The sequence below is a fragment of the Pseudophryne corroboree genome, chromosome 6 (genome assembly GCF_028390025.1).
Source record: "Pseudophryne corroboree isolate aPseCor3 chromosome 6, aPseCor3.hap2, whole genome shotgun sequence".
In the NCBI taxonomy this organism is placed as follows: Eukaryota; Metazoa; Chordata; class Amphibia; order Anura; family Myobatrachidae; genus Pseudophryne; species Pseudophryne corroboree.
Genome location: NC_086449.1, coordinates 748,818,489 through 748,842,568, shown reverse-complemented (window position 1 = coordinate 748,842,568; position 24,080 = coordinate 748,818,489). Strand labels below are relative to the sequence as shown.

Sequence of the window (24,080 nt, the reverse complement as noted above, 5' to 3'; positions counted from 1 at the left end):
CATGTGCAGTAGAGAAGTCACCGTGACCTATGCATGCGCAGTAGACTTTGACATAATGTGAGAGTCTACTGCACTGCAGAGAAAAGGGAGCCAACCGCACCTTAATAGGTCCGTGTTATGAGAAGTATGTGTGCATGAGGATACGTGGAAATAATGGTGCCAATTTAGAGATTAGAGCGTTAGTGGTTTTTCTTACTCAATGCTTAACCAAGTGTCAGCAGTATGGGCCTTGTAATCAACATGTCATATCTTTCCGTTACTCTTTTCCTGAGAATGTTGATTTGTATTTCATGTGCAAGCTAAAATTATAATACAGGGTGAGGAAAAAAAAAAACCTCCCAGATTTTAAAGGTTAACAAGAAAGGCCTGCTAATTATTATTCAGAATTTTAGTACAAAATCTAAAAGTGCATGGAATACAGTTTATTTTCCATTTTTTTTTGGATATTATATTGGCATTTATTGGCGTATAGCAACTTTCAGTTCATTAATGGCTCTTGATGGATGTTTGTAGACCTTAGCTCTCAGTTGACTGCGTAGAGTCCTTTCATGAAGCTGACGAGGATTGTTTTCTGCCCAGTAATTACAATTCTGCTTGGTAACTTTGCCAGACAAATGAAAGTAACTGTGTCCAGAAATTGCAGCGATAACGCCAGAAATGAGCCGCTGAATGAAGCAAAACTTCAGACATCGACTGCAAATGTGTATCACGTGTCACCCCGGTCAGGGCCGGTTCTAGACCTTGTGGCGCCCAGGGCGAAAGTTTCCTTTGGCACACCCCCCCCCTCCCCCCGATACGGCAAAATAGGCTTAGTGCGCGCCGAAGGTGCGCATAAAAATGGGGGCGTGGCTTCATAGGAAAGGGGCGTGGTCAGTTTTGCTCCCTGTAGTTTTGCCCCCTGTAGCGTTGTGCACCCTGTAGAGCTGTGCCCACAGTAGCTGTTGTGCCCCCTGGAGCTGTTGTGCCCCCTGCAGCTGTGCCCCCAGTAGCTGTTATGCCCCCTGCAGCTGTGCCCCCATTAGTTGTGGCCCCAGTAGTTGTGCCCCCCTTAGTGTGCCCCCTGCAGCTGTGCCCCCAGTAGCTGTTATGTCCCCTGCAGCTGTGCCCCCAGTAGCTGTTATGCCCCCTGCAGCTGTGCCCCCATTAGTTGTGGCCCCCTTAGTGTGCCCCCTGCAGCTGTGTCCCCATTAATTGTGCCACCTGCAGCTGTGCCCCCATTAGTTGTGGCCCCAGTAGTTGTGCCCCTTTAGTGTGCCCCCTGCAGCTGTGCCCCCATTAATTGTGCCACCTGCAGCTGTGCCCCCATTAGTTGTGGCCCCAGTAGTTGTGCCCCCCTTAGTGTGCCCCCTGCAGCTGTGCCCCCATTAGTTGTGCCCACAAGTAGCTGTGCACCTAGTAAAAAAAAAAAATACTTACCAGCCCCATTCCTGTTCCCGACCACTGCACTCTGTCTCCGTCTGCCGGCGCCGCTCCTCTGATGTATGGGAGAGACGTCATGACGTCTCACCCATAGCGCTGCACAGAAAAGTCCTCTCCGCGAAGGGAAACTAGACGCTACCTCACTGCGCGTCTAGATTCCCTTTGCGGAGAGGACCTTTTCAAAACCACCGCCGCCGCCATTCTAGTTAGTAGCGGCTCTTGCCACGGGCAAAAGTCGCTACTGACCCCAATCTGTTAGCTCTTCACCTTTTAGATTGTAAGCTCGCAAGAGCAGGGACTTCTTTCCTCATGTGCCTTTCCTTCTGTTACTTACACTATCGTATACTCCATACTCCCTTTGATGGCACTTAACCCCGGGTTTTCTATACCTGTCCTATATTGTCTTGAACTGTAAGTGCTGTTTTCTTGTTTGCTCATTTTATTATGTACTGTGTAATGGGCGCTGCGGATCCCTTGTGGTGCCATATAAATAAAGGATAATAATAATCACAATAATAATAATAATAATAATGAAGGCCACCCTATGGATGATGTCATTTTTTCATTTATTTTTTTATTATCTTTATTGGATTTTTTCATATTAAAGAGAAGAAAAATAGAAACAGTGCAGACTAATTGTACAAAAAGCACGGCATATAAAAATCAGGGTCAGGTAGAACAACAAAACAATCCCAGCAGTAAGGTGAGCAATAACAATCTAGAGATGTAAAGTCCGTAGACTGTCAAAACGGGGGCATTATAGAATAATATAGCTACCAGGCCCAAAACAAGTGCATAATAAAATAAACATGCAATCACTCAATAAAATACATAACAATATGAAGAAAGAAGAAAGCAGGACATAGGTGGTCATTCCGAGTTGATCGCACATAGCAACTTTTTGCTGCTGGTGCGATCAACTAATCCCCGCCTATAGGGGAGTGTATTTTAGCTTAGCAGGGCTGCGAACGCTTGTGCACCCCTGCTTAGCTAAAAAAGTTTTGTGTAAAACAAGACCAGCCCTGGACATACTTACCCTGTGCGACGATCTCAGCGTTGATGGGGCCGGCTTTGACGTCACACCTCCGCCCTCCGTTCGCCTGGACACGCCTGCATTTTACTTACCACTCCCCGAAAACGGCAAGAAATGGTAAAGTGACGCCCAGGAACACCCTCTTGCTGTCCATCTTCTTGCGGTCGCCGCTGCGACCACTTTCTTCGTTGTTAGCGTCGTTGCCCGGCGACCTCTGTTGCCGGGCAATGACGCGCATGCGCAATGCGCATGCCACGCATGCACATTCCGGAACCCGTTCGCATCGCAGCGAAGAACCGCTGCGAGCGAACAGGTCGGAATGACCCCCTTAGACAAGGAAAAGAGTCAGAAAGGGAAGGCGGGGGGCTTTTAGTTGTAGTTACAAAAAATACCAATAAGAAAAGACAGAGGCACAGCAGATATACAGAGGCAATGGACGAACAATCATGACATATATTGAACAGAGGGGCAAGGTTCGCAGGGAGCCTAAGGGCAGACTAAAGGCTAAATGGGAATGCAGAGCTTATGATAGGATTCCCAACTAAGTGAATCAAATAATTGCAAAATATGCTGTTGTCGTGAGGGAGGGCGAGATTCAATATAGGGACTCCATTTCCTATAGAGCATTACGTTCCAGTTCAGGAAGGGTGGCTTGGCGTTCCAGGTATAGTGTAGTAGTGAGTAGGGATTTGAGATTCTCAAGAGAAGGGGAAGTTTGGAAAATCCAATGATTTAGAATTCCCCCCCCCCCCCAGGGTCAATAATACATATAAGAAGGGGATACGATGTACCTGGGAAGAGGGTAAATGCCAGGTGGTAGTGTTCAGGCCAATGATTGCTATTGGGTCCATAGGGAGAACATTTTTGAAAAGTAGACTTAAGATACCTTAACACCTTATGCCAAAACCGTTTCACTTTAGGACAGTGCCAAAAATTGTGCATCAGGAGAACGTTAGGCGCCTTGCATTTAAGGCACTGCCAAGTGTCTGTGGAGACCATATGCTTACGCTGCCCAGGGGCATTATAAGCCCGGTGGAGAAACTTAACATGAATCTCTTGGAGATGGGATGAGTGCAGTACTTTAAAGAGTAAAAAGCACGTAGCACATTGATTAGGTCCAGCGGGAACCCAAACCTATCCAGAGCGGTATACAGGTGATCCCAGCTGACCGGGTGGATAATGGACGGAAGGAGCCCCTTCACTTTATCCGCTATAATTTTAGTAAACAATTTATAGTCAACATTTAGGAGGGATATGGGGCGATAGGAACCAGGGATATGGGGTCTTTGTCAGGTTTGGGAAGAAAACGGACCAATGCATCAATGAAATACAGGGGGAGAGAGTGGGAAGTTAAAATGTTATTATATACTAAAGTCAAAGGCTCTACCAATTTAGGCAATATCATTTTATAATACTCACCTGAGAAGCCATCAGGCCCTGGGGCCTTTAGTGGTTTAAGACCCTTAATGGCTTTCACCACCTCCTGCATAGTAATCGAGGAACAGATACTATCAGCCAGAGACGGAGAGATCCGAGGAAGGGGAAGAGAACCCCAAAAAGATTCTTTAGCATATTCATTAATGGGAGGTTGGGAGTACAAATTTACATAAAATTCCGAAAAGGAGCTGAGCCATATCACTGGATTTTGCAGCCGACGTACCATCAGCCCTTTTCATCGGCTGGATTACAGAGGAAGGCGCAGAACCTTTCAGGAGGTTGGAAAGGAGACGGCCTGTCTTATTCCCAAACCTATAGTAGCGATGACTTTTATAAAAATGTGTGACGGTCACCCATGGCTGCCAGGATGGCATTCAGTTGTGACTTAGTTTCTAAATACAACTTCTGAGATGAGGGGGAAGGGTGCTGTTTGAAATTCCGGTAGGCTTCAGCTAAATTACACTGAGAACGTTTAAATTCAGAGAGGAAGTGCTTTTTCCTCGAGGAGACATACGCAATAAGTCTACCACGGAGAACTGCCTTCGAAGCCTGCCAGAAAGTCAAGGGATCAGCAGAGCAGGTAAGGTCATTTTCCAGCCTGAACTCCTCCCAGAACACATCCAATGTATTACGAAACTGCAGTGAAGAGGTGAAAGCAGTCGGGAAGCGCTAGCATTTAAAGGAGCCACAATCTACGAAAGCAGTGAGGTAGTGAGGGACACCCAGACTGAGGAATGGTCAGAAAGAGACATAGGTTCCATCTGCGATTCAGTAGTCATAGGTACTAACGTATCAGACAATAAAAGGAAGTCAATCCTGGATAGTGTGTTATGAGCAGCCGAGAGACATAAGTACTCCCTGTCAGTGGGGTGGAAAAATCTCCACACATCAGTTAAGAGAAGTTGTTGTGCAAAAAAGGGAACACCAAGGGCAGGGGGAGAGCGTGCACGAGCAGAGGAGATAGAGTCCATAAAATTAGAAACAACAACATTAAAGTCTCAATCATAGGTAGGGAGGCAAATGGGTATAATTTAGATAGAATGACTTTAAAAAAACTGTTTAGAGCATACACAGTGCACATTACATATCTGGTGTTATACATATTAAGATCCAGTATAAGAAATCTGCCATCTGGGTCACATATAGAATGGAGAACTTCTATCTGCAAGCTACGTTTAGCAAGGATCAAGACACCCCTGGCTTTAGAAGTATAGGGGGCATCGGATAGCACCTTACATCCCAGGACACCCAGATTTGGGCCTCCGGGAGAGGAGGTGGGTCTCCTGCAGAAATTCCAAATCCATATGCAATCTGTTGATGTACATCAGAATTTTCTTCCATTTAACAGGGTAATGTATTCTCCCAACATTCCATGTACTGTACCTACTTTAATCGAAGACATATATAAGCACTTACGGTATATAGGGTTTAAATATCCAAACAACCCACCCTGAGGGGGGGGAGGGAGACACAAGAGGGGGGAGAAGGAAAGGGAGAAAAAGTAGAAGCATAGAAAAACAAAGAGAAAGAGAAAAAGAGACCCCTGGGGGGAGGGGCAACAATAACAATTTGAAAAAGACTTCACGGGAAGTAGGTAGAACAACAAGTACCATGTGGCAGGGAGTATACAGCTCCTAGCCAACCACCACTATATCGAGCAACGTGGTAACAAAGGGGGGGAGGGATAGTAGAGCGGCCAAACAGTTGGTAGTGCTGACCGAGGGGGCAGAGAAAAAATATTGGGAGGCCAAGTAGGCCTCAACAATTAAAACAGTAGATAAGGTGCAGGTAACCATACTTATAACATAAAATGGCGTCTGAAGCGGGTACAGGTAAACATCACCCACAGGACCAGTGAAAGCTTGTGGAGATAGTCCATGTAAATCCACATAGAAGAGTCCCGGTCCATAAAATGCAAAGAACAAAGGCAGGAGTGCGAGGGTGGTCAAAGAAAGCAACCGAAACTGAGGAGAGGTCCGAGACAGCGTCAAAGAGCCTGATCATTCCGACACGGAGTCAGGGGCGAGGCGTTCAGAAAGAAAGGCAGCAGCATCCTCAGGATTGGTGAAGTCTTTGAAAGAGGAGCCCTTAAAGAGCGAACTTGCAGCCTTCTTGAACTAACTTGGAGAAGGTAGGGGAAAACGCTTTCCTGAGCCTGGTAAATTCCGGGGAGAAGTCCTGGAAGATTAATAGCTTAGCATCGTCCCAATCCAGATCACGCTTGTGATGAGAGGCAGACCACAGCGCCTCCTTGTGCAGAAAGTTGATACACCTGAACAACACAGCCCTCGATCTAGGAGACAAGGAGGAGGGGCGGGTGGGACCTGTTCTGTGAGCACGCTCCACCACCAGGTCCGAACATACATCTTGGACACCAAGGATGTCAGGTAATGTGTGCCTAATGAAGTGATAGAGAGCCGGTCCTTTTACAGACTCAGGGAGACCAATAAGTCTGAGGTTATTGTGCTTGACCTATTCTACAGGTCGTCCAATTTCGACCACACCATGATTTCAGATTTCTGCAGTTTAGCAGAGATGTCAGAAAGGTCAGCAATTTTCTGAAAATTTTCACCAGCAGTATGCTCCACATGTAGAATGCGTTTAGCCAGTTGCTTGTATTGACTCTTGATATCGAGGACAGCCTGTTGCAAGGCTGCAGCTTGTAATTGTGCTTGCTCCAAAAGCATAGGCTGTACAGTTTCCTTTACAGCCCTGACAATATCTTCATAAGACAGGAAGGAGGAGGGGGATGGGGGAGCAGAGTGTTCCCTGCAGCCGAAGTCCCAGCATGGACAGCAGGAGCCGGAGGCAGGAGAGCCTGACAGTCAGCCTGGTCAACACATTGTATATCTTACTGATCACTCTGGCTGAACCTATATCACCACACGTTTCCCCTTTTCTCCAGGTTATCGTTTCTATGATATGTACCTTTCTCCCAAGCACACAGTGGAGCTGCTTATAGGGGACCAACTAGTCCTGAACTGCACAGTAAGTAACTGCCGAGTTTAATACGGCAGTCGACTTTAACTGGGACTATCCTGGCAAAAAGGTGGCGCTAGAGCTCCAGGGTCCAGAGATGCTGAGGCAGCCATCTTGCCTGAGGAGCCGCGTGCAGCCTCAGATTTAGTGCGGGAGGCTTTACCTTGCATACCTGGGGTCAGGAATTTCTCCATGCAGGAGAGCCGGACAGCGAGAGAGCGAGTGAGGTCTACTGGCCACCCAGTGGACACCTGGTACGGGCGACAAGTAGGGTTTAGTGGCGGGAGGCACCAGAGCTATAGGAGGGAGCGACTACTCCATGCAGCGCCGGAACCGGAATGGGTGATATCATATTTAAAACCAATGGAAAACAAAGTGTATCCCATACACTTCTAGAATATGTACTAAAATTTTGAATAGCATTTACCAGTACTTTTTTTGTCAAACTTTAAAATCTGGGAGTTTTTTTTTTTGTCTCAACCCCTGTATATATCACTATTGCACATATCAAAATGTTATTGAATATATATACAGGTACAGGGTGATTCAAAAGTTGCAGTACACCCTTTTGTTTCAAAAACTGTGCAGGAAATGGGAAAACTGAATACTCCAGTAAGGTATGGGAGAGGTAGGCTATCTTTTAGGGTATGTACCGAACATGGGCGCCATCTTGAAATCGTCCATCTTGAATATAAGTCAGTTTTCCCATTTCCAGCTCAATTTTTTAAACAAAAGGGTGTACTGCGACTTTGACAAGGGTGTACTGCGACTTTTGAATCACCATGTATGTATATATATATATATATATATATATATATATATATATATAATATGAAATTATGATGCAGCGGCACTTGGAGTCTTAAATCAGTTCAAAGTGTATTCCAAGAAAGTATCACAGCATACCAACGTTTCGGGGCCGTACCTCCCCTTTGTCAAGGTGAATACGGGGGTTGGTACGGCCCCCGAAACGTTGGTATGCTGTGATACTTTCTTGGAATACACTTTGAACTGATTTAAGACTCCGAGTGCCGCTGCATCCTCATTTCATATTGTCTACATCATTTCCCAGAGGGCACCGGAGCATATAGAGCCTTAAGGAGCGAGTGCCAGTCCAAGGAACAGGTATATATATTTATTATTAATATATATATATATATATTTATTATTAATATACATTTATTATTCTTTTAGGGTGAGGGCAATCTTAAACAGCCTGTGGAGATCTATGAGATTTGATCTCCTGTAAGGTCTCTCCATCAGAGACCTTACAGGAGAATCTTCTATAGGAAAAGTGGAGAGGTTGCCAACAGGACCTAATCAGCTTCCACCTCTCATTTATTTACATACAATAAAGTGATAGCTGGAATCTGATTGGTTGCTATGGACACACATCCACTTATAGGGCCAGATGTACTAAGCCTGAAAAGTGATAAATATCACAGTGATAAAGTACCAGCCAATCGGCTCCTAACTGTCATTTTTCAAACACAGCCTGTGACATGTCAGTTAGGAGCCGATTGGCTGGTGCTTTATCACAGTGATATTTATCACTTTTCAGGCTTAGTACATCTCCCCCATAGTCTTAACTAAAAGGTTTGATACAGCACCCTCAATATCTGATCCACAAGTGAATTTATTCTGGACTACTGTAAGGCACTAATTAATTATATGTATCCAGTATTTCTAGTTTCCACTTAAAAGTCCTTTTAAGACAATAACATCTTTTCAATCAACATTTAAACATCATAAGTGGCCGATTTCCCTGAACCCCCCCCCCCCCCACAAAGAAACTTACCCCCCCCACCCCCCACCCAAAAAAAAACAAAGCAAAAGAACAAAACAAAACAAAAACACAAAGAAAAAAACCATTAAAATAGTTTAAAAAAAAATCTGGTCCCTGACCTTGGGGTTAATTTATGATGAAGCTTCAATTCAACACTGTAACCCATAAATATACAGAATATATTTAATGATTATGAGACACCTATGAATAGTATTCTTTTGGAGACAGGTGAACTATTAGAAATGATAGTGACCTCCAAGGGTGTAGCTACCATAGGTGCAGGCAGTGCAACTGCTTTGGGGCAGTGCAGCTGCTATGTGCATTAGGTCGACATGTACTAGGTTGACAACAAAAGGTCGACATGAGTTTTTCACATTTTTGTTTAATTTTTGGACTTTTTCCTACTTTACGATCCACCTGGACTACAATTGGGAATGGTAACCTTGCCCGAAGTTCGCTCGCCATGCGAAGGGACACGGTGCACTAATTGGGGTTCACCGTCACTTTACGAAGAAGACGGCATCAAAACCCCCCCAAAACTTATGTCGGCCTTTTCACCTGTCGACCTAATGCCCTTGTCGACCTAGTACATGTCGACATAATGCTCATGTCAACCTTCAGTGGTCGACCTAATGACTGTCGACCTAACTTGAGTCGACCCAACGACCCATACCTGATCAGCTTGGCCGTATGATTCCTTATTAACTGCGGTGTTCACTTTAAAATGACAAAAACACATGCTGATCTGAATTGCAAAATGTTACAGACCCTGGGTAGGAGCTGGAAGCAACGTAGAGAAGTATAAAAGGGCAGAAACTAAAAGTTAACGTGTATGATATAGTAGGGAAACAATACTCCACTTTGACAGGTCAATGTTTGCTCCCAACACAGTATCGGATTTTTTTTAACCCCCCCCCCTCCCCAAGCTGGAGGTAGCAGGACACTTGTTGCCTGCGAGAGCTGAATTGCTTAGGGCGGCTAACATATGCGCTCCAGGGGTCCCCTCTGCCCGCCTGGTTCCTGCCAGATCAGCCACAGTATTACAACATGATATCCCCCCCCACTGTTTAGCATTCATTCTGTACCGTGCACAATGACCTCGTTGCTCTTCTGGTGCTGCCATGTCTCGCTTTTGGCATGGCACACATACTTTCCGAGGTCCGATTCGTTAACAGCGGGCACAGTAAGGGTGCTGTACATCTCAGTGTGGTCTTTTAGCGGCAGACGACCAGAGTGCTCTATCACAGGACGTTTCAGCTGCAGATAGATGAAGAGGGATAGAATCTCTAAATTTGCGACAGTATGTACATGAAGAAATATTGAATTTTACAAATAGGACTAGATTTACTAAAGGTTGGCTTCTGCAGGCCGCCACTTCTCAGGGTGTCTGGCCTTGAATTTATAGCAGCACTAATTTTAAGTGCAGAGCATGGCATGTTTATTCACTGAGTATTTGTGCACTCTTTAAATTTCGAGGTCAAACACACTGAGAATCAGCTGCTTGCAAAAGTTGTAACTTAGTAAATCTAGCCTGGAGTCTTTGGGACCTAGATGTAATAAAATCTGAGTTCGGCGGCTGTGCGGAATGCTGGCCAAACTCTGACATTTTTTTAAAGGGGCAATCATGTGCAAGGCTAAACCATGCCTTGTGCATGAATGCCCCTTTAAAAAAATATCCCAGTACGGCCAAAGTCCCGCATGGCCGCCAAACTTGGACTTCATTACATCCAGTTCCATATCTGCTAATTGGTGGGGAGGTAGACTCTTGTAGAAAGTTAACACTGATTATCCATTGATATAACGTAGATTCAGTCAACTTAAGCTCAGTTTAAGGCCAAAACTCCCCAATGTACAAATTCACTGGAAGCCAACGTACTTCACTTTATCAATGAACTTAGACGTTAACTCTAATTTCCTTCCCCATGGAATGTGAAAATCAATATATCATTGTATAGCCCATCACTTTTTACTCAAAACAAACCCAACATGCATCTCCAAAGTAGCCTGAATACCGAAGGAAGAAGCACAACTGCTGATCACCTTTTTGCCAGGATAGTCCCAGTTAAAGTCGACTGCCGTATTAAACTCGGCAGTCACCGTGCAGTTCAGGACTAGTTGGTCGCCAATGAGCAGCTCCACTGTGTCCTTGGGAGAAAGGTACATATCATAGAAACGATAACCTGGAGAAAAGGGGAAACGTGTGGTGATATAGGTTCAGCCAGAGTGATCAGTAAGATATACAATGTGTTGACCATGTCCTTCCAGTGATACAGTTCCTACCTGTGAAGTGGACAACAAAATAATTTGATAGAAACTCTTTCCCATTGATTACAGTCATACACTGAACTAAAAGCGTATCCCTTATCCAGTCGGCAGGGACCAACATCCCTTCCTTATTGTCCCATGAGACACTCTTCCCATCTGGAGCGATGACTGAGATTGGCTAAAGGAGCACAAAACAAAGAACATAAAATCAAACCAAACCATTAATTTAAATGTAAATCATCAGCGCCAAGATTACCAACACACTCTTCTGTGGGGGCTTTCTCCTACTTCCCTGGCAGCCTAATGCTACTGGGAAAGGGTCACATTAAAATGTAGACAATTGTTTCACTTGGCTGGGATCACATAAAGCCTTCCTGGCTTCACAGATACCCCATTGCTAGGCTCACGGTAACTCCATCTCAATATGGCGTTACTTAGCAAGGAAGAGCAAAACGTTTAATTGCTTCTTAAATATAGTTACGCTTATGCGTACACAGGGCGCCAATTACTGCCTTGACCCGGGTGTAAAAACGCTAGGTTTGGCCCTGGCGTATGTCAACTCTATGGGGATGGCTCTAAATTGCCTTTACATACATTTTGAGAGAAGGTGAGAAAATCCCTTTCTCTGGTGAAAACGCCAGAGAAAGGGCCTTTCTTGTCTTCATAAACAGACCCCATTATGAGGTCTCTAGTTAAAAGCCATAGCAATAAATGCTACTGTAATTTTGAGCTTGGATCCTAAATCATGATATCCCATTATCCTTGATTTGTTCCTGCACTATTGTAATATAAAATAAAATATGATGTCCATGGCTACATCTACAGAGGACAGCAGCCTTTATCTTGCTGATACTGTCCAGAAAACTGATTTACATTTTATAGGTAAATATATATAATTTCTTTGAGCACTTTTATACCTTATTCTCACATAATTTATAGATTAATCTTTTGGTTTGTACCGTTTTTAGAGTAACATTGAGGTCTGGGATGGATACTTGGCACGGAACTCTGGTAAATTCGCTGTTTATTTCTAGAGTCCCACTTGGGTTGATGAATGGTTGCTCCCAGTCTGAGGACACAAGAAAGAGAGAATTAGTTATACAATGCTGCATGCTGTCTCTAGTTCTAGTGAGTATTTGTGACTTTCACACTATTATTAGTATAATTATACACCCGTGTGCAAACATTTGGGAACGGTATTTAGATGAACAGTCGCGGCAAACCCCCGTAAGCCCTACTTATTGTACCATGGATTTCTGTTTGCACCTCAGGAGGGTGCAACCAAAAATTTGAATTATGTGCAGCCTGCAGGCTTACCATGGGCTGTAATTGAATAGCCCCGGGCACTTAAGCAGGGAGCTGCAAACCCATGGTAAATAAATTTCTCCACAACTCAGGTTGCTTGGGACTACACAGCTTCCCCCATTATGGTGCAGATGGCTGGAGCTGATTGGCGGCAATATTTTGTGGCCATACCTCTTATTTCTTAGTAATTCAATGTGACCTCTTATGAATAGACAAAGCCTTCAACCACTAGCTGACTAATTAATTCCTTACATGCAATTGAGTGGTATTTCATGGGGAAATGAAATGGACAAAGTGATATTAGGGTGGCTTTGAAGTGCTCCTATTCTGTTGTTGGCATGTTGCTTTTCCCCTCTGCCTGGAGCTTTTACTCTGGATTACGCCACAAAGCGATGACTAGACTTTTTTTTTAAAGAAAGTGCACAGTTTCATAAGTCACATTATGAGAGCTGCTGTATAATCGTTTTATGAGTGTTATGGGGCATATTTATCACCATCCGTATCTCAGAAAGCTCTGTCCTTGCAAATTTGCTTTCTGCAATTCCCAGGGTATTTTTCATGGAAATAAACCTGGGATTGTACCGTGCACGCTCCACCGTGGGCTAGGGCTACCCTCCACCCACCCCCCTTGCCCCTCCACTTATACTTACCAGTCCGGTGATCAGTGATTAGATAGTCTCTCCTCCGACCAGTTGGTCACTGGGCTCCTGCTCTGTGACCCTGATCAGCTGTGCTGTAAACTGGCATCTCATATGCTGTAAAGTGAGATGCCAGTTTACAGCACAGCTTACTGGGGTCATAGAGCAGGAGCCCGGTGAACAGCTGACCAGAAGAGAGACTCACCCATCACTGATCACCAGACTCCCAGTTGTAGGTAAGTATTTTTATTTTTTACTATTTCTTGTATACAGTGATCAGCTTGTGTTCATAGTGGCCAGCTCCTAGCTCTGCTCTGCCTGTCAGAAATAGTAGGGGAACCTTGCTTAAAGCCATCTCCAGATAGCATTGTTATCACAGGGTTCCCTCCCCGGTATTTTTACACAATTCCCCTTAGTAAACTCAGGCAGATCGCATTTCTCATTACAAGAATGGGAAATGCAATCTGCTTATTTAAAATACAGTATATGAATTAAAGGACTTGGAGTCGTTTTTCACAAAAACTGCTCCAAAAGACCTTTTATACATACAGGTGATACTAAAGTACTGTGATTAGGTTGTGAAAATACCCTTTTTTCACATTATTTTAGTAAAAATGATTTTGATAAATATGCCTAATAGTCATTTTGTGGAAACAATCTGATCTCATGCCTTCTTCACATTGACGTCTTGCTCAAAACCTGTGTATTACAGGATACCCATCATTGGCATTGTACCCACTCACCTCTCACAAAGACGTAGACGCTGACGGCAGTGGAGCCCTTGACCTTTGCATCAACATATTTGTAGTGGCAGCAGTAAGACCCGGAGTCAGTGGAACGGGAACCCGTTATTCGGAGCAGCTTGCAGTACGGTTTGCTAGAAGTGCCGTCACAATCCTCCACTATAACACTACGAGTGCTGTTGGTGATCTCAGACAATTCTGAGTCCTTGTTGTTTGTGTCAGATTCTATGCTGCCTCCTGGCCACAACCACTGCAGGGGCCTCTGTCCCCTGGAACACACACAAGAAGGAAAACAATATTTTAGTGCTAATAATAAGAATTTACTCACCGGTAATTCTATTTCTCGTAGTCCGTAGTGGATGCTGGGAACTCCGTAAGGACCATGGGGAATAGCGGGCTCCGAAGGAGGCTGGGCACTCTAGAAAGATCTTAGACTACCTGGTGTGCACTGGCTCCTCCCACTATGACCCTCCTCCAAGCCTCAGTTAGGTACTGTGCCCGGACGAGCGTACACAATAAGGAAGGATTTTGAATCCCGGGTAAGACTCATACCAGCCACACCAATCACACCGTACAACTCGTGATATGAAACACAGTTAACAGTATGAAACAATAGAGCCTCTCAACAGATGGCTCAACAATAACCCGATTTAGTTAACAATAACTATGTACAAGTATTGCAGATAAACCGCACTTGGGATGGGCGCCCAGCATCCACTACGGACTACGAGAAATAGAATTACCGGTGAGTAAATTCTTATTTTCTCTGACGTCCTAGTGGATGCTGGGAACTCCGTAAGGACCATGGGGATTATACCAAAGCTCCCAAACGGGCGGGAGAGTGCGGATGACTCTGCAGCACCGAATGAGAGAACTCCAGGTCCTCCTCAGCCAGGGTATCAAATTTATAGAATTTTGCAAAGGTGTTTGCCCCTGACCAAGTAGCAGCTCGGCAAAGTTGTAAAGCCGAGACCCCTCGGGCAGCCGCCCAAGATGAGCCCACCTTCCTTGTGGAATGGGCATTGACAGATTTTGGCTGTGGCAGGCCTGCCACAGTATGTGCAAGCTGAATTGTACTACAAATCCAACGAGCAATAGTCTGCTTAGAAGCAGGAGCACCCAGCTTGTTGGGTGCATACAGGATAAACAGCGAGTCAGATTTTCTGACTCCAGCCGTCCTGGAAACATATATTTTCAGGGCCCTGACAACGTCTAGCAACTTGGAGTCCTCCAAATCCTTAGTAGCCGCAGGCACCACAATAGGCTGGTTCAGGTGAAACGCTGACACCACCTTAGGGAGAAACTGGGGACGAGTCCTCAATTCTGCCCTATCCATATGGAAAATCAGATAAGGGCTTTTACATGATAAAGCCGCCAACTCTGACACTCGCCTGGCTGAAGCCAAGGCCAATAACATGACCACTTTCCACGTGAGATATTTCAGATCCACGGTTTTTAGTGGCTCAAACCAATGTGAATTTAAGAAACTCAACATCACGTTGAGATCCCAAGGTGCCACAGGAGGCACAATGGGGGCTGAATATGCAGCACTCCTTTCACAAATGTCTGAACTTCAGGTACTGAAGCTAGTTCTTTTTGAAAGAAAATTGACAGAGCCGAGATCTGTACCTTAATGGAGCCCAGTTTTAGGCCCATATTCACTCCTGCTTGCAGGAAATGCAGAAATCGACCTAGTTGAAATTCCTCTGTTGGGGCCTTTTTGGCCTCGCACCATGCAACATATTTCCGCCATATGCGGTGATAATGCTTTGCCGTAACATCTTTCCTGGCTTTAATAAGCGTAGGAATGACTTCCTCCGGAATGCCCTTTTCCTTCAGGATCCGGCGTTCAACCGCCATGCCGTCAAACGCAGCCGCGGTAAGTCTTGGAACAGACAGGGGCCCTGCTGCAGCAGGTCCTGTCTGAGCGGCAGAGACCACGGGTCCTCTGTGATCATCTCTTGAAGTTCCGGGTACCACGCTCTTCTCGGCCAATCCGGAACCACGAGAATTGTGTTTACTCCTCGCTTTCTTATTATTCTCAATACCTTTGGTATGAGAGGTAGAGGAGGGAACACATAAACTGACCGGTACACCCACGGTGTCACTAGAGCGTCCACAGCTATCGCCTGAGGGTCTCTTGACCTGGCGCAATACTTCTCTAGTTTTTTGTTTAGGCGGGACGCCATCATGTCCACCTGTGGACGACCCCATTGATTTACAATCATTTGGAAGACTTCTGGATGAAGTCCCCACTCTCCCGGGTGGAGGTCGTGCCTGCTGAGAAAGTCTGCTTCCCAGTTGTCCACTCCCGGGATGAACACTGCTGACAGTGCTAGTACATGATTCTCCGCCCATCGGAGAATTTTTGTGGCTTCTGCCATCGCCGTCCTGCTTCTTGTGCCGCCCTGTCGATTCACATGGGCGACTGCCGTGATGTTGTCTGACTGGATCAGCACCGGCTGGTGTAGGAGCAGGGATTTTGCTTGACTTAGGGCATTGTAAATGGCCCTTAGTTCCAGAATATTTATGTGAAGGGCAGTCTCCTGACTTGACCATAGTCCTTGGAAATTTCTTCCCTTTGTGACTGCCCCCCAAACTCGTAGGCTGGCATCCGTGGTCACCAGGACCCAGTCCTGTATGCCGAATCTGCGGCCCTCCAGAAGATGAGCACTGTGCAGCCACCACAGAAGAGACACCCTGGTTCGTGGAGACAGGGTTATTAAACGATGCATCTGAAGATGCGATCCGGACCACTTGTCCAACAGGTTCCACTGAAAAATTCTGGCATGGAACCTGCTGAATGGAATTGCTTCGTAAGAAGCTACCATCTTTCCCAGGACCCGCGTGCAGTGATGCACCGATACCTGTTTTGGTTTTAGGAGGTCTCTGACTAGAGAAGACAACTCCCTGGCTTTCTCCTCCGGGAGAAACACTTTTTTCTGGGCCGTGTCCAGAATCATTCCCAGGAACATTAGACGTGTCGTGGGGACCAGCTGTGACTTTGGGATATTCAGAATCCAACCGTGCTGGCTCAGCACTTCCTGAGATAGTGCTACTCCCACTAACAACTGTTCCTTGGATCGTGCCTTTATTAGGAGATCGTCCAAGTATGGGATAATTAAAACTCCCTTTTTTCGAAGGAGTATCATCATTTCCGCCATAACCTTGGTAAATACCCTCGGTGCCGTGGAGAGTCCAAACGGCAGCGTCTGGAATTGGTAATGGCAATCCTGTACCACAAATCTGAGGTACTCCTGGTGAGAATTGTAAATGGGGACATGCAGGTAAGCATCCTTGATGTCCAGGGATACCATGTAATCCCCCTCGTCCAGGCTTGCAATAACCGCCCTGAGCGATTCCATCTTGAACTTGAATTTTTTTATGTATGTGTTCAAGGATTTCAAATTTAAAATGGGTCTCACCGAACCGTCCGGTTTCGGCACCACAAATAGTGTGGAATAGTAACCCCGGCCTTGTTGAAGTAGGGGTACCTTGATTATCACCTGCTGGGAATACAGCTTGTGAATCGCTGCTAGCACCGCCTCCCTGTCTGAGGGAGCAATCGGCAAGGCGGTTTTTAGGAAACGGCGGGGTGGAGTCGCCTCGAATTCCAGCCTGTATCCCTGAGATACTATTTGAAGGATCCAGAGATCCACCTGTGAGCGAGCCCACTGATCGCTGAAATTCCTGAGGCGGGCCCCCACCGTACCTGGCTCCGCCTGTGAAGCCCCACCGTCATGCGGCGGACTTGGAAGAGGAAGCGGGGGAGGACTTTTGTTCCTGGGAACCTGCTGTTTGCTGCAGCCTTTTTCCCCTGCCTCTGCCTCTTGACAGAAAAGACCCTCCTTTTCCCCGCTTGTTTTTCTGGGACCGAAAGGACTGAACCTGATAAAATGGCGCCTTCTTAGGCTGTGAGGGGACATGGGGTAAAAATGCTGACTTCCCAGACGTTGCTGTGGAAACTAGGTCGGAGAGACCATCCCCAAATAATTCCTCCCCCTTATAAGGCAAAACTTCCATGTGCCTTTTGGAATCTGCATCTCCAGTCCACTGGCGAGTCCATAAGCATCTCCTAGCAGAGATGGATAATGCGCTTACTTTAGATGCCAGCCGGCAGATTTCCCTCTGTGCATCTCTCATGTATAAGACTGAGTCTTTGATATGGTCAATTGTTAGCAGGTTCGTGTCTCTGTCTAACGTGTCAATATTTTCTGACAGTTTATCTGACCACGCAGCGGCAGCACTGCACATCCATGCTGACGCAATAGCTGGTCTGAGTATAATGCCTGAGTGTGTATATACAGACTTCAGGATCGCCTCCTGCTTTCTATCAGCAGGTTCCTTAAGGGCGGCCGTATCCTGGTACGGTAGTGCCACCTTTTTAGACAAACGTGTGAGCGCTTTATCCACCCTCGGGGGTGTTTCCCAACGTAACCTATCCTCTGGCGGGAAAGGGAACGCCATTAGTAGCTTCTTAGGAATTACCAATTTCTTATCAGGGGAAGCCCACGCTTCTTCACACACTTCATTTAATTCATCTGACGGGGGAAAAACTACAGGTAGTTTTTTCTCCCCAAACATAATACCCTTTTTTGTGGTACCTGGATGTAAATCAGAAATATTTAACACCTCTTTCATTGCCTCAATCATGCAGTGAATGGCCTTAACGGGCATTAAATTTGACTCATCGTCGTCGACACTGGTGTCAGTATCCGTGTCGACATCTACTTGTGCCACCTGAGATAGCGGGCGTTTCAGAGCCCCTGATGACTTTTGAGACACCTGGACAGGCACGAGCTGAAGACTCGGCTGTCCCACAGTCGGCATGTCGTCAAATTTTTTATGTAAGGAGTCTATACGTGCACTCATTTCCTGCCATAATACCATCCACTCAGGTGTCTGACCCCCAGGGGGTGACATCCCTGCTAAAGGCATCTGCTCCCCCTCCACATCATTATCCTCCTCAAACATGTCGACACAGCCGTACCGACACACTCCACACACACAGGGAATGCTCAAACAGAGGACAGGACCCACAAAAGCCCTTTGGGGGGACAGAGTAAGAGTATGCCAGCACACACCAGAGCGCTATATATATACAGGGACTAACTGAGTTATGTCCCTAATAGCTGCTTTTCAATATAATATACTGTATACAGTGCCAATTTTAATGCCCCCCCTCTCTTTTCCCTCTTACTGTACTGTAGAATTGCAGGGAAGAGCCAGGGAGCTTCCTTCCAGCCGAGCTGTGAGGGAAAAATGGCGCCAGTGTGCTGAGGAGATAGGCTCCGCCCCTTTTTCGCGGCGTATTCTCCCGCTTTTTATGGGATTCTGGCAGGGGTATTTAACTCATATATAGCCCCAGGGGCTATATATTGAGGTATTTTAGCCAGCCAAGGTGTTTTTATTGCTGCCTCAGGGCGCTCCCCCCCAGCGCCCTGCACCCTCAGTGACCGGAGTGTGAAGCGTGTATGAGGAGCAATGGCGCACAGCTGCAGTGTTGTGCGCTACCTTGGTGAAGACAGGATGTCTTCATGCCGCCGATTTTCCGGACCATCTTCTTGCTTCTGGCTCTGTAAGGGGGACGGCGGCGCGGCTCCGGGACCGAACATCAAGGCTGGGCCTGCGGTCGATCCCTCTGGAGCTAATGGTGTCCAGTAGCCTAAGAAGCCCAATCCGGCTGCAAGCAGGCGAGTTCGCTTCTTCTCCCCTTAGTCCCTCGCTGCAGTGAGCCTGTTGCCAGCAGGTCTCACTGAAAATAACAAATTCTAAGACTATAACTTTCTAAGAGCTCAGGAGAGCCCCTAGTGTGCATCCAACCTCGGCCGGGCACGAAATCTAACTGAGGCTTGGAGGAGGGTCATAGTGGGAGGAGCCAGTGCACACCAGGTAGTCTAAGATCTTTCTAGAGTGCCCAGCCTCCTTCGGAGCCCGCTATTCCCCATGGTCCTTACGGAGTTCCCAGCATCCACTAGGACGTCAGAGAAATATATACAGTAGTTTTTCTTTAAAACTGTATAACTGAACAGCAGCATACTGCATGCCTATAAGCATTTACAATTATATTAACAGCAGGCACATAACACTACTGGTTGGTGAGAATGGTGACTGTTCTCACCAGGGGTGCTGGTCAAGGAGGGGTGCCGCAAAGCTCATTCAACAACATTAACCACTGGTGGGCAAAGCCGCAAATTACCACAAACTTGCCTTCTGCTCAGAGTTCCTGGTTCTGGGCTCCATCATTGAGTCTCCATGATGTTGTGGCCCAGACAGGTAATAATGTTGCGGCTTAGATGAGTGGAAGATTTGGGTAGTCAAGTCTGTTACTGTGCTATAGTCACCCAGACCCCTACATGTGGCACTGGGTAAAAGTTTTACAGTTTACAAGGAATGCTCTTTTTTATATCACAATCAGTAGTCACAATTTACTGTTGCAAATGCAAACAAACGGCATCATGTTGTTATTCTCAGCAATCGTCTTCTACTTCTTTACTGAAGATATTGAACATAAACAAAACACGTATATTTATGTACTCCATGTGACCAATGTTACATATAGCAGGGCATATAAATGTCAGTGCTCTGCAAAAAGGAACCAATGCATGTTCTTATGTGCAGCTAGAGATTGCAGTCCTGCAGTTTATTACAGTCACTATGCCTTATCCTCAGTGACAATCCTGTACTCTCTGCACCTGATATTAATTATATATATATATATATATATATATATATAAGTATGGTATGTAGGCGGCACTCGTGGACTTAATTCAAATAAGAAACCCGGACACTCCTGGGTTGAATATTCAACCCAGGAGTGTCCGGGTTTCTTATTTGAATTAAGTCCACGAGTGCCGCCTACATACCATACTTATATCAAACTCAGAAGGAAGGCACCGGGCAAGATGTCTACATTTATTTGGCGGAGTGCCGAGTGTATCTTTACTCTACTCTATATATATATATATATATATATATAGAGAGAGAGAGAGAGAGAGAGAGATAGACAAATGCACACACGCCCCCCCCCCCCCCCCCCCCCAGGTGCACATTAAACCAAGTAGGCATATTTGCAGTTATATTATGTGTGATACAGTTGCTAGGTTTTAATTTTTAAGACTCTGTGATAGTGTTGGACCTGCATGAAGGTGGGGTACCTTGGCGAGCGGTTTGCAGGCTTCCATGCATTGGCCAATTCACTAACTAAACCCCCATCATTTATTTATTGATGTTGTGAGGATAATTTATCTTGCTATGGTGAGTGCTGAATTTTCTGTCTGTATATATTTAAGTAGGTGGCCATGGGCTACATGCACCCCACCCTATGAGTGGTGAGTGCAGACACTGCACCCCGCTTCTGGGGTGGCGGGGGCTGTGGTTTTATATTTTTGTGTATATATATATATATATATGTAATATATATATATACACACACTGTAAATGAATGCTGATTTTCTCTCTCACTGTCTCCCATAGAATAAATGAAATACATTTTACAGTGCAGTCAATATAAGTTTACAAATACATAAGTAACACATGGTACAAGTCTTGGGCCTCATTCCGAGTTGTTCGCTCGCAAGCGTATTTTAGCAGATTTGCTCATGCTAAGCCGCCGCCTACTGGGAGTGAATCTTAGCATCTTAAAATGCGACCGATGTATTCGCAATATTGCGATTACACACCTCGTAGCAGTTTCTGAGTAGCTTCAGACTTACTCGGCATCTGCGATCAGTTCAGTGCTTGTCATTCCTGGTTTGACGTCACAAACACTCCCAGCGTTCGCCCAGACACTCCTCCGTTCCTCCGGCCACTCCTGCGTTTTTTCCGGAAACGGTAGCGTTTTTCCCCACACGCCCATAAAACGGCCTGTTTCCGCCCAGTAACACCCATTTCCTGTCAATCACATTACGATCGCCAGACCGATGAAAAAGCCGTGAGTAAAATTCCTAACTACATAGCAAATTTACTTGGCGCAGTCGCAGTGCGGACATTGCGCATGCGCATTAAGCGGAAAATCGCAGCGATGCGAAGATTTTTACCGAGCGAACAACTCGGAATGAGGGCCCTAGACAATGAAGATTTACTTTTCTCGCTACACGCATCTGGGATAACCTCCCACAATTTCACTATCTATTGGTGACACAGCTATCTCCTCCAGTCCTCAAGTGCGCTGTCCTGGAGTAATTCTTGATTCCTTCCTCTCCTTCAAACCACACATTCAGCACCTCTCGCAGTCCTGCTGTTTCCGTCTCAAAAAATATTTCCAGAATCAGACCCTTTCTCACCCTGGATGCCACTAAGACCCCTGTCTACTCACTGGTCTTCCCCAGAATGGACTAATGTAGTTTCCTCCTATCTGGCCTCCCTCACAAACGCCTCTCTCCACTCCAAACTATCCTCAGTGCTGTTGCCCAGCTCATCTTCCTATACATCCACCTCCCTTTCCTTACAAGCCTCTTCCAAATCCAATTCAATTTTCTCACACTCACTTGCAAAGCCCTCACTCAATCCTCTACCATTTACATATCTGACCTTATCTCCCTTTACACTCCCACCCGCCCTTTTCGCTTCACAAATACATGACGTTTCTCCTGCCAACTTATTACCTCCCATTCCTGCCTCAAGATTTTGGCTGTGGTTATCCCTACCTCTGGAATTCTTTACCTCTCCCAATCAGATTCTCCACCTCTCTACAAAACTTTAAATGGCTCTCAAGACCCATTTCTTCATCAAACCCAGTCGTCTCTCATCCTAACCCTCTGTTCCATACTCACTTTTATCTCATCTCTCATCCTAACCCTCTGTTCCATGCTCATTTCTACCCCATCTCTCATCCTAACCCTCTACTACATGGCTCACTTCTAACCCATCTCTCATCCTAACCCTCTACTACATGGCTCACTTCTACCCCAACTCTCATCCTAACCCTCTACTACATGGCTCACTTCTAACCCATCTCTCATCCTAACCCTCTACTACATGGCTCACTTCTAACCCATCTCTCATCCTAACCCTCTACTACATGGCTCACTTCTAACCCATCTCTCATCCTAACCCTCTACTACATGGCTCACTTCTACCCCAACTCTCATCCTAACCCTCTACTACATGGCTCACTTCTACCCCAACTCTCATCCTAACCCTCTACTACATGGCTCACTTTTACCCCAACTGTATTACCAACTGTGTCTGTCTGCCCTTTCCCCTTCAGAATGTAAAGGTGATTACACACTTAGCGATATAGTAAACCATATAGTTTATTTTTCCCCTCCTGAGCGACATAGTTTACTATATCACCCAGTGTGTATACAGCCAACGACGAGCAATGTGCGGACCCGAGGTTGTTAACGACCCTCGGTCTCGGCCATGCATGCAGCTCAATTTGGACTCATTGTCCAAAGCTGCATGCTGCGGCTGGCCATGGCAAGACGTTACTGTGCGATATCGCTAGCGATATCGCACAGTGTGTATGCCCTCCGTCGGGTGGCCCGGCTCGGGAAGGAAAACACTAGGCAACGTCGCTCACCGACATTGCCTAGTGTGTACTCACCTGAAGATCTCAAGAATAGGGCCTTCTCCTCTCATGTGATTTTTCCCTTTCTTAGACTATTTTGTACTGTCTTTAGCACACTTTTATTAATACTTTAGGTCTTTTAATTTCACCGTCACTAATGTATCACTTTTTGTATATAGATTTTGCTTTCCCTGTAATTAACACATATTAACACTTTACCCTCTCACATGTGTGCTGGCCTGTGCCGGTTTGTAGGGTTCTGCACCCCAGGCTCAGATATAGTATTAGGAACCACCAGCATCAGAGGAGCCTTGTCGAGGCCTGGTGGCTTTGCCATTTATCTGCAAATATATGTAACCAAGACATCTGGATTTCTATTATATATATATATATATATATAGTTTTTAAAGTCATGTTACCAGTATAGTTTGGGGGGCACCAGGAGTTAATCCACATTCTGTCTCTTGCTTAGAATTATCCCTCCCTTTCAAGCACAGCACCTGAAGTATATTGTCAAATTGGTATGAGCAGCTTGCATTCTATTTTACTATCTTGTACGCCATAATCTCTATAATGGCACAAAACCCTTGCTTTCTGCCACCCTGATGCTTATTTCAGTTTCCTGATGCAGAAATGTTTATATACTATGTAATTGTCCTACATTGTCTTGTACTGTAAGTCATTGTTTTCTTGTTTTGCTCATTTATTTATGTGCTTTGTTAAGAGCTGTGGTGTAACAGTTGTGGTGCCATATAAATAATAATAGTAATTATCAGTACTAAAGGCACAGAGAGTCAGGGACAATGCAGGACAAGGTGTTCTGTCAATACCCATTGAAAGGCATAAAAATAAAACATTACTGGCACTTTGCAAGTAGCTGCTACAGTTTTCTCCTGCTTCTACATATTAATTCCCCGCCAATGATGGAAATGGTTAGTCTGATGTTCTTGGAAATGATAAC

General features: G+C 45.6%; 1 protein-coding gene across 3 annotated transcripts in view; it reads right to left on the bottom strand.

The window, feature by feature from the left end:
• The window catches only part of FLT4 (fms related receptor tyrosine kinase 4), a 312,191-nt gene that overhangs the window by 112,685 nt on the left and 175,426 nt on the right, over positions 1-24,080 (bottom strand). For 2 of the 3 annotated variants that reach the window (XM_063928527.1, XM_063928526.1), the window contains exons 3-7: positions 13,606-13,874; positions 11,879-11,988; positions 10,935-11,097; positions 10,695-10,834; positions 9,740-9,911 (exon numbers count right to left, since the gene is read on the bottom strand). In XM_063928527.1, the coding sequence (XP_063784597.1) occupies positions 9,740-9,911; positions 10,695-10,834; positions 10,935-11,097; positions 11,879-11,988; positions 13,606-13,874 (854 nt within the window). Of the gene's footprint in view, positions 1-9,739; positions 9,912-10,694; positions 10,835-10,934; positions 11,098-11,878; positions 11,989-13,605; positions 13,875-24,080 lie in introns of those variants that run through there. The other variant, XM_063928528.1, reaches the window with a different exon arrangement.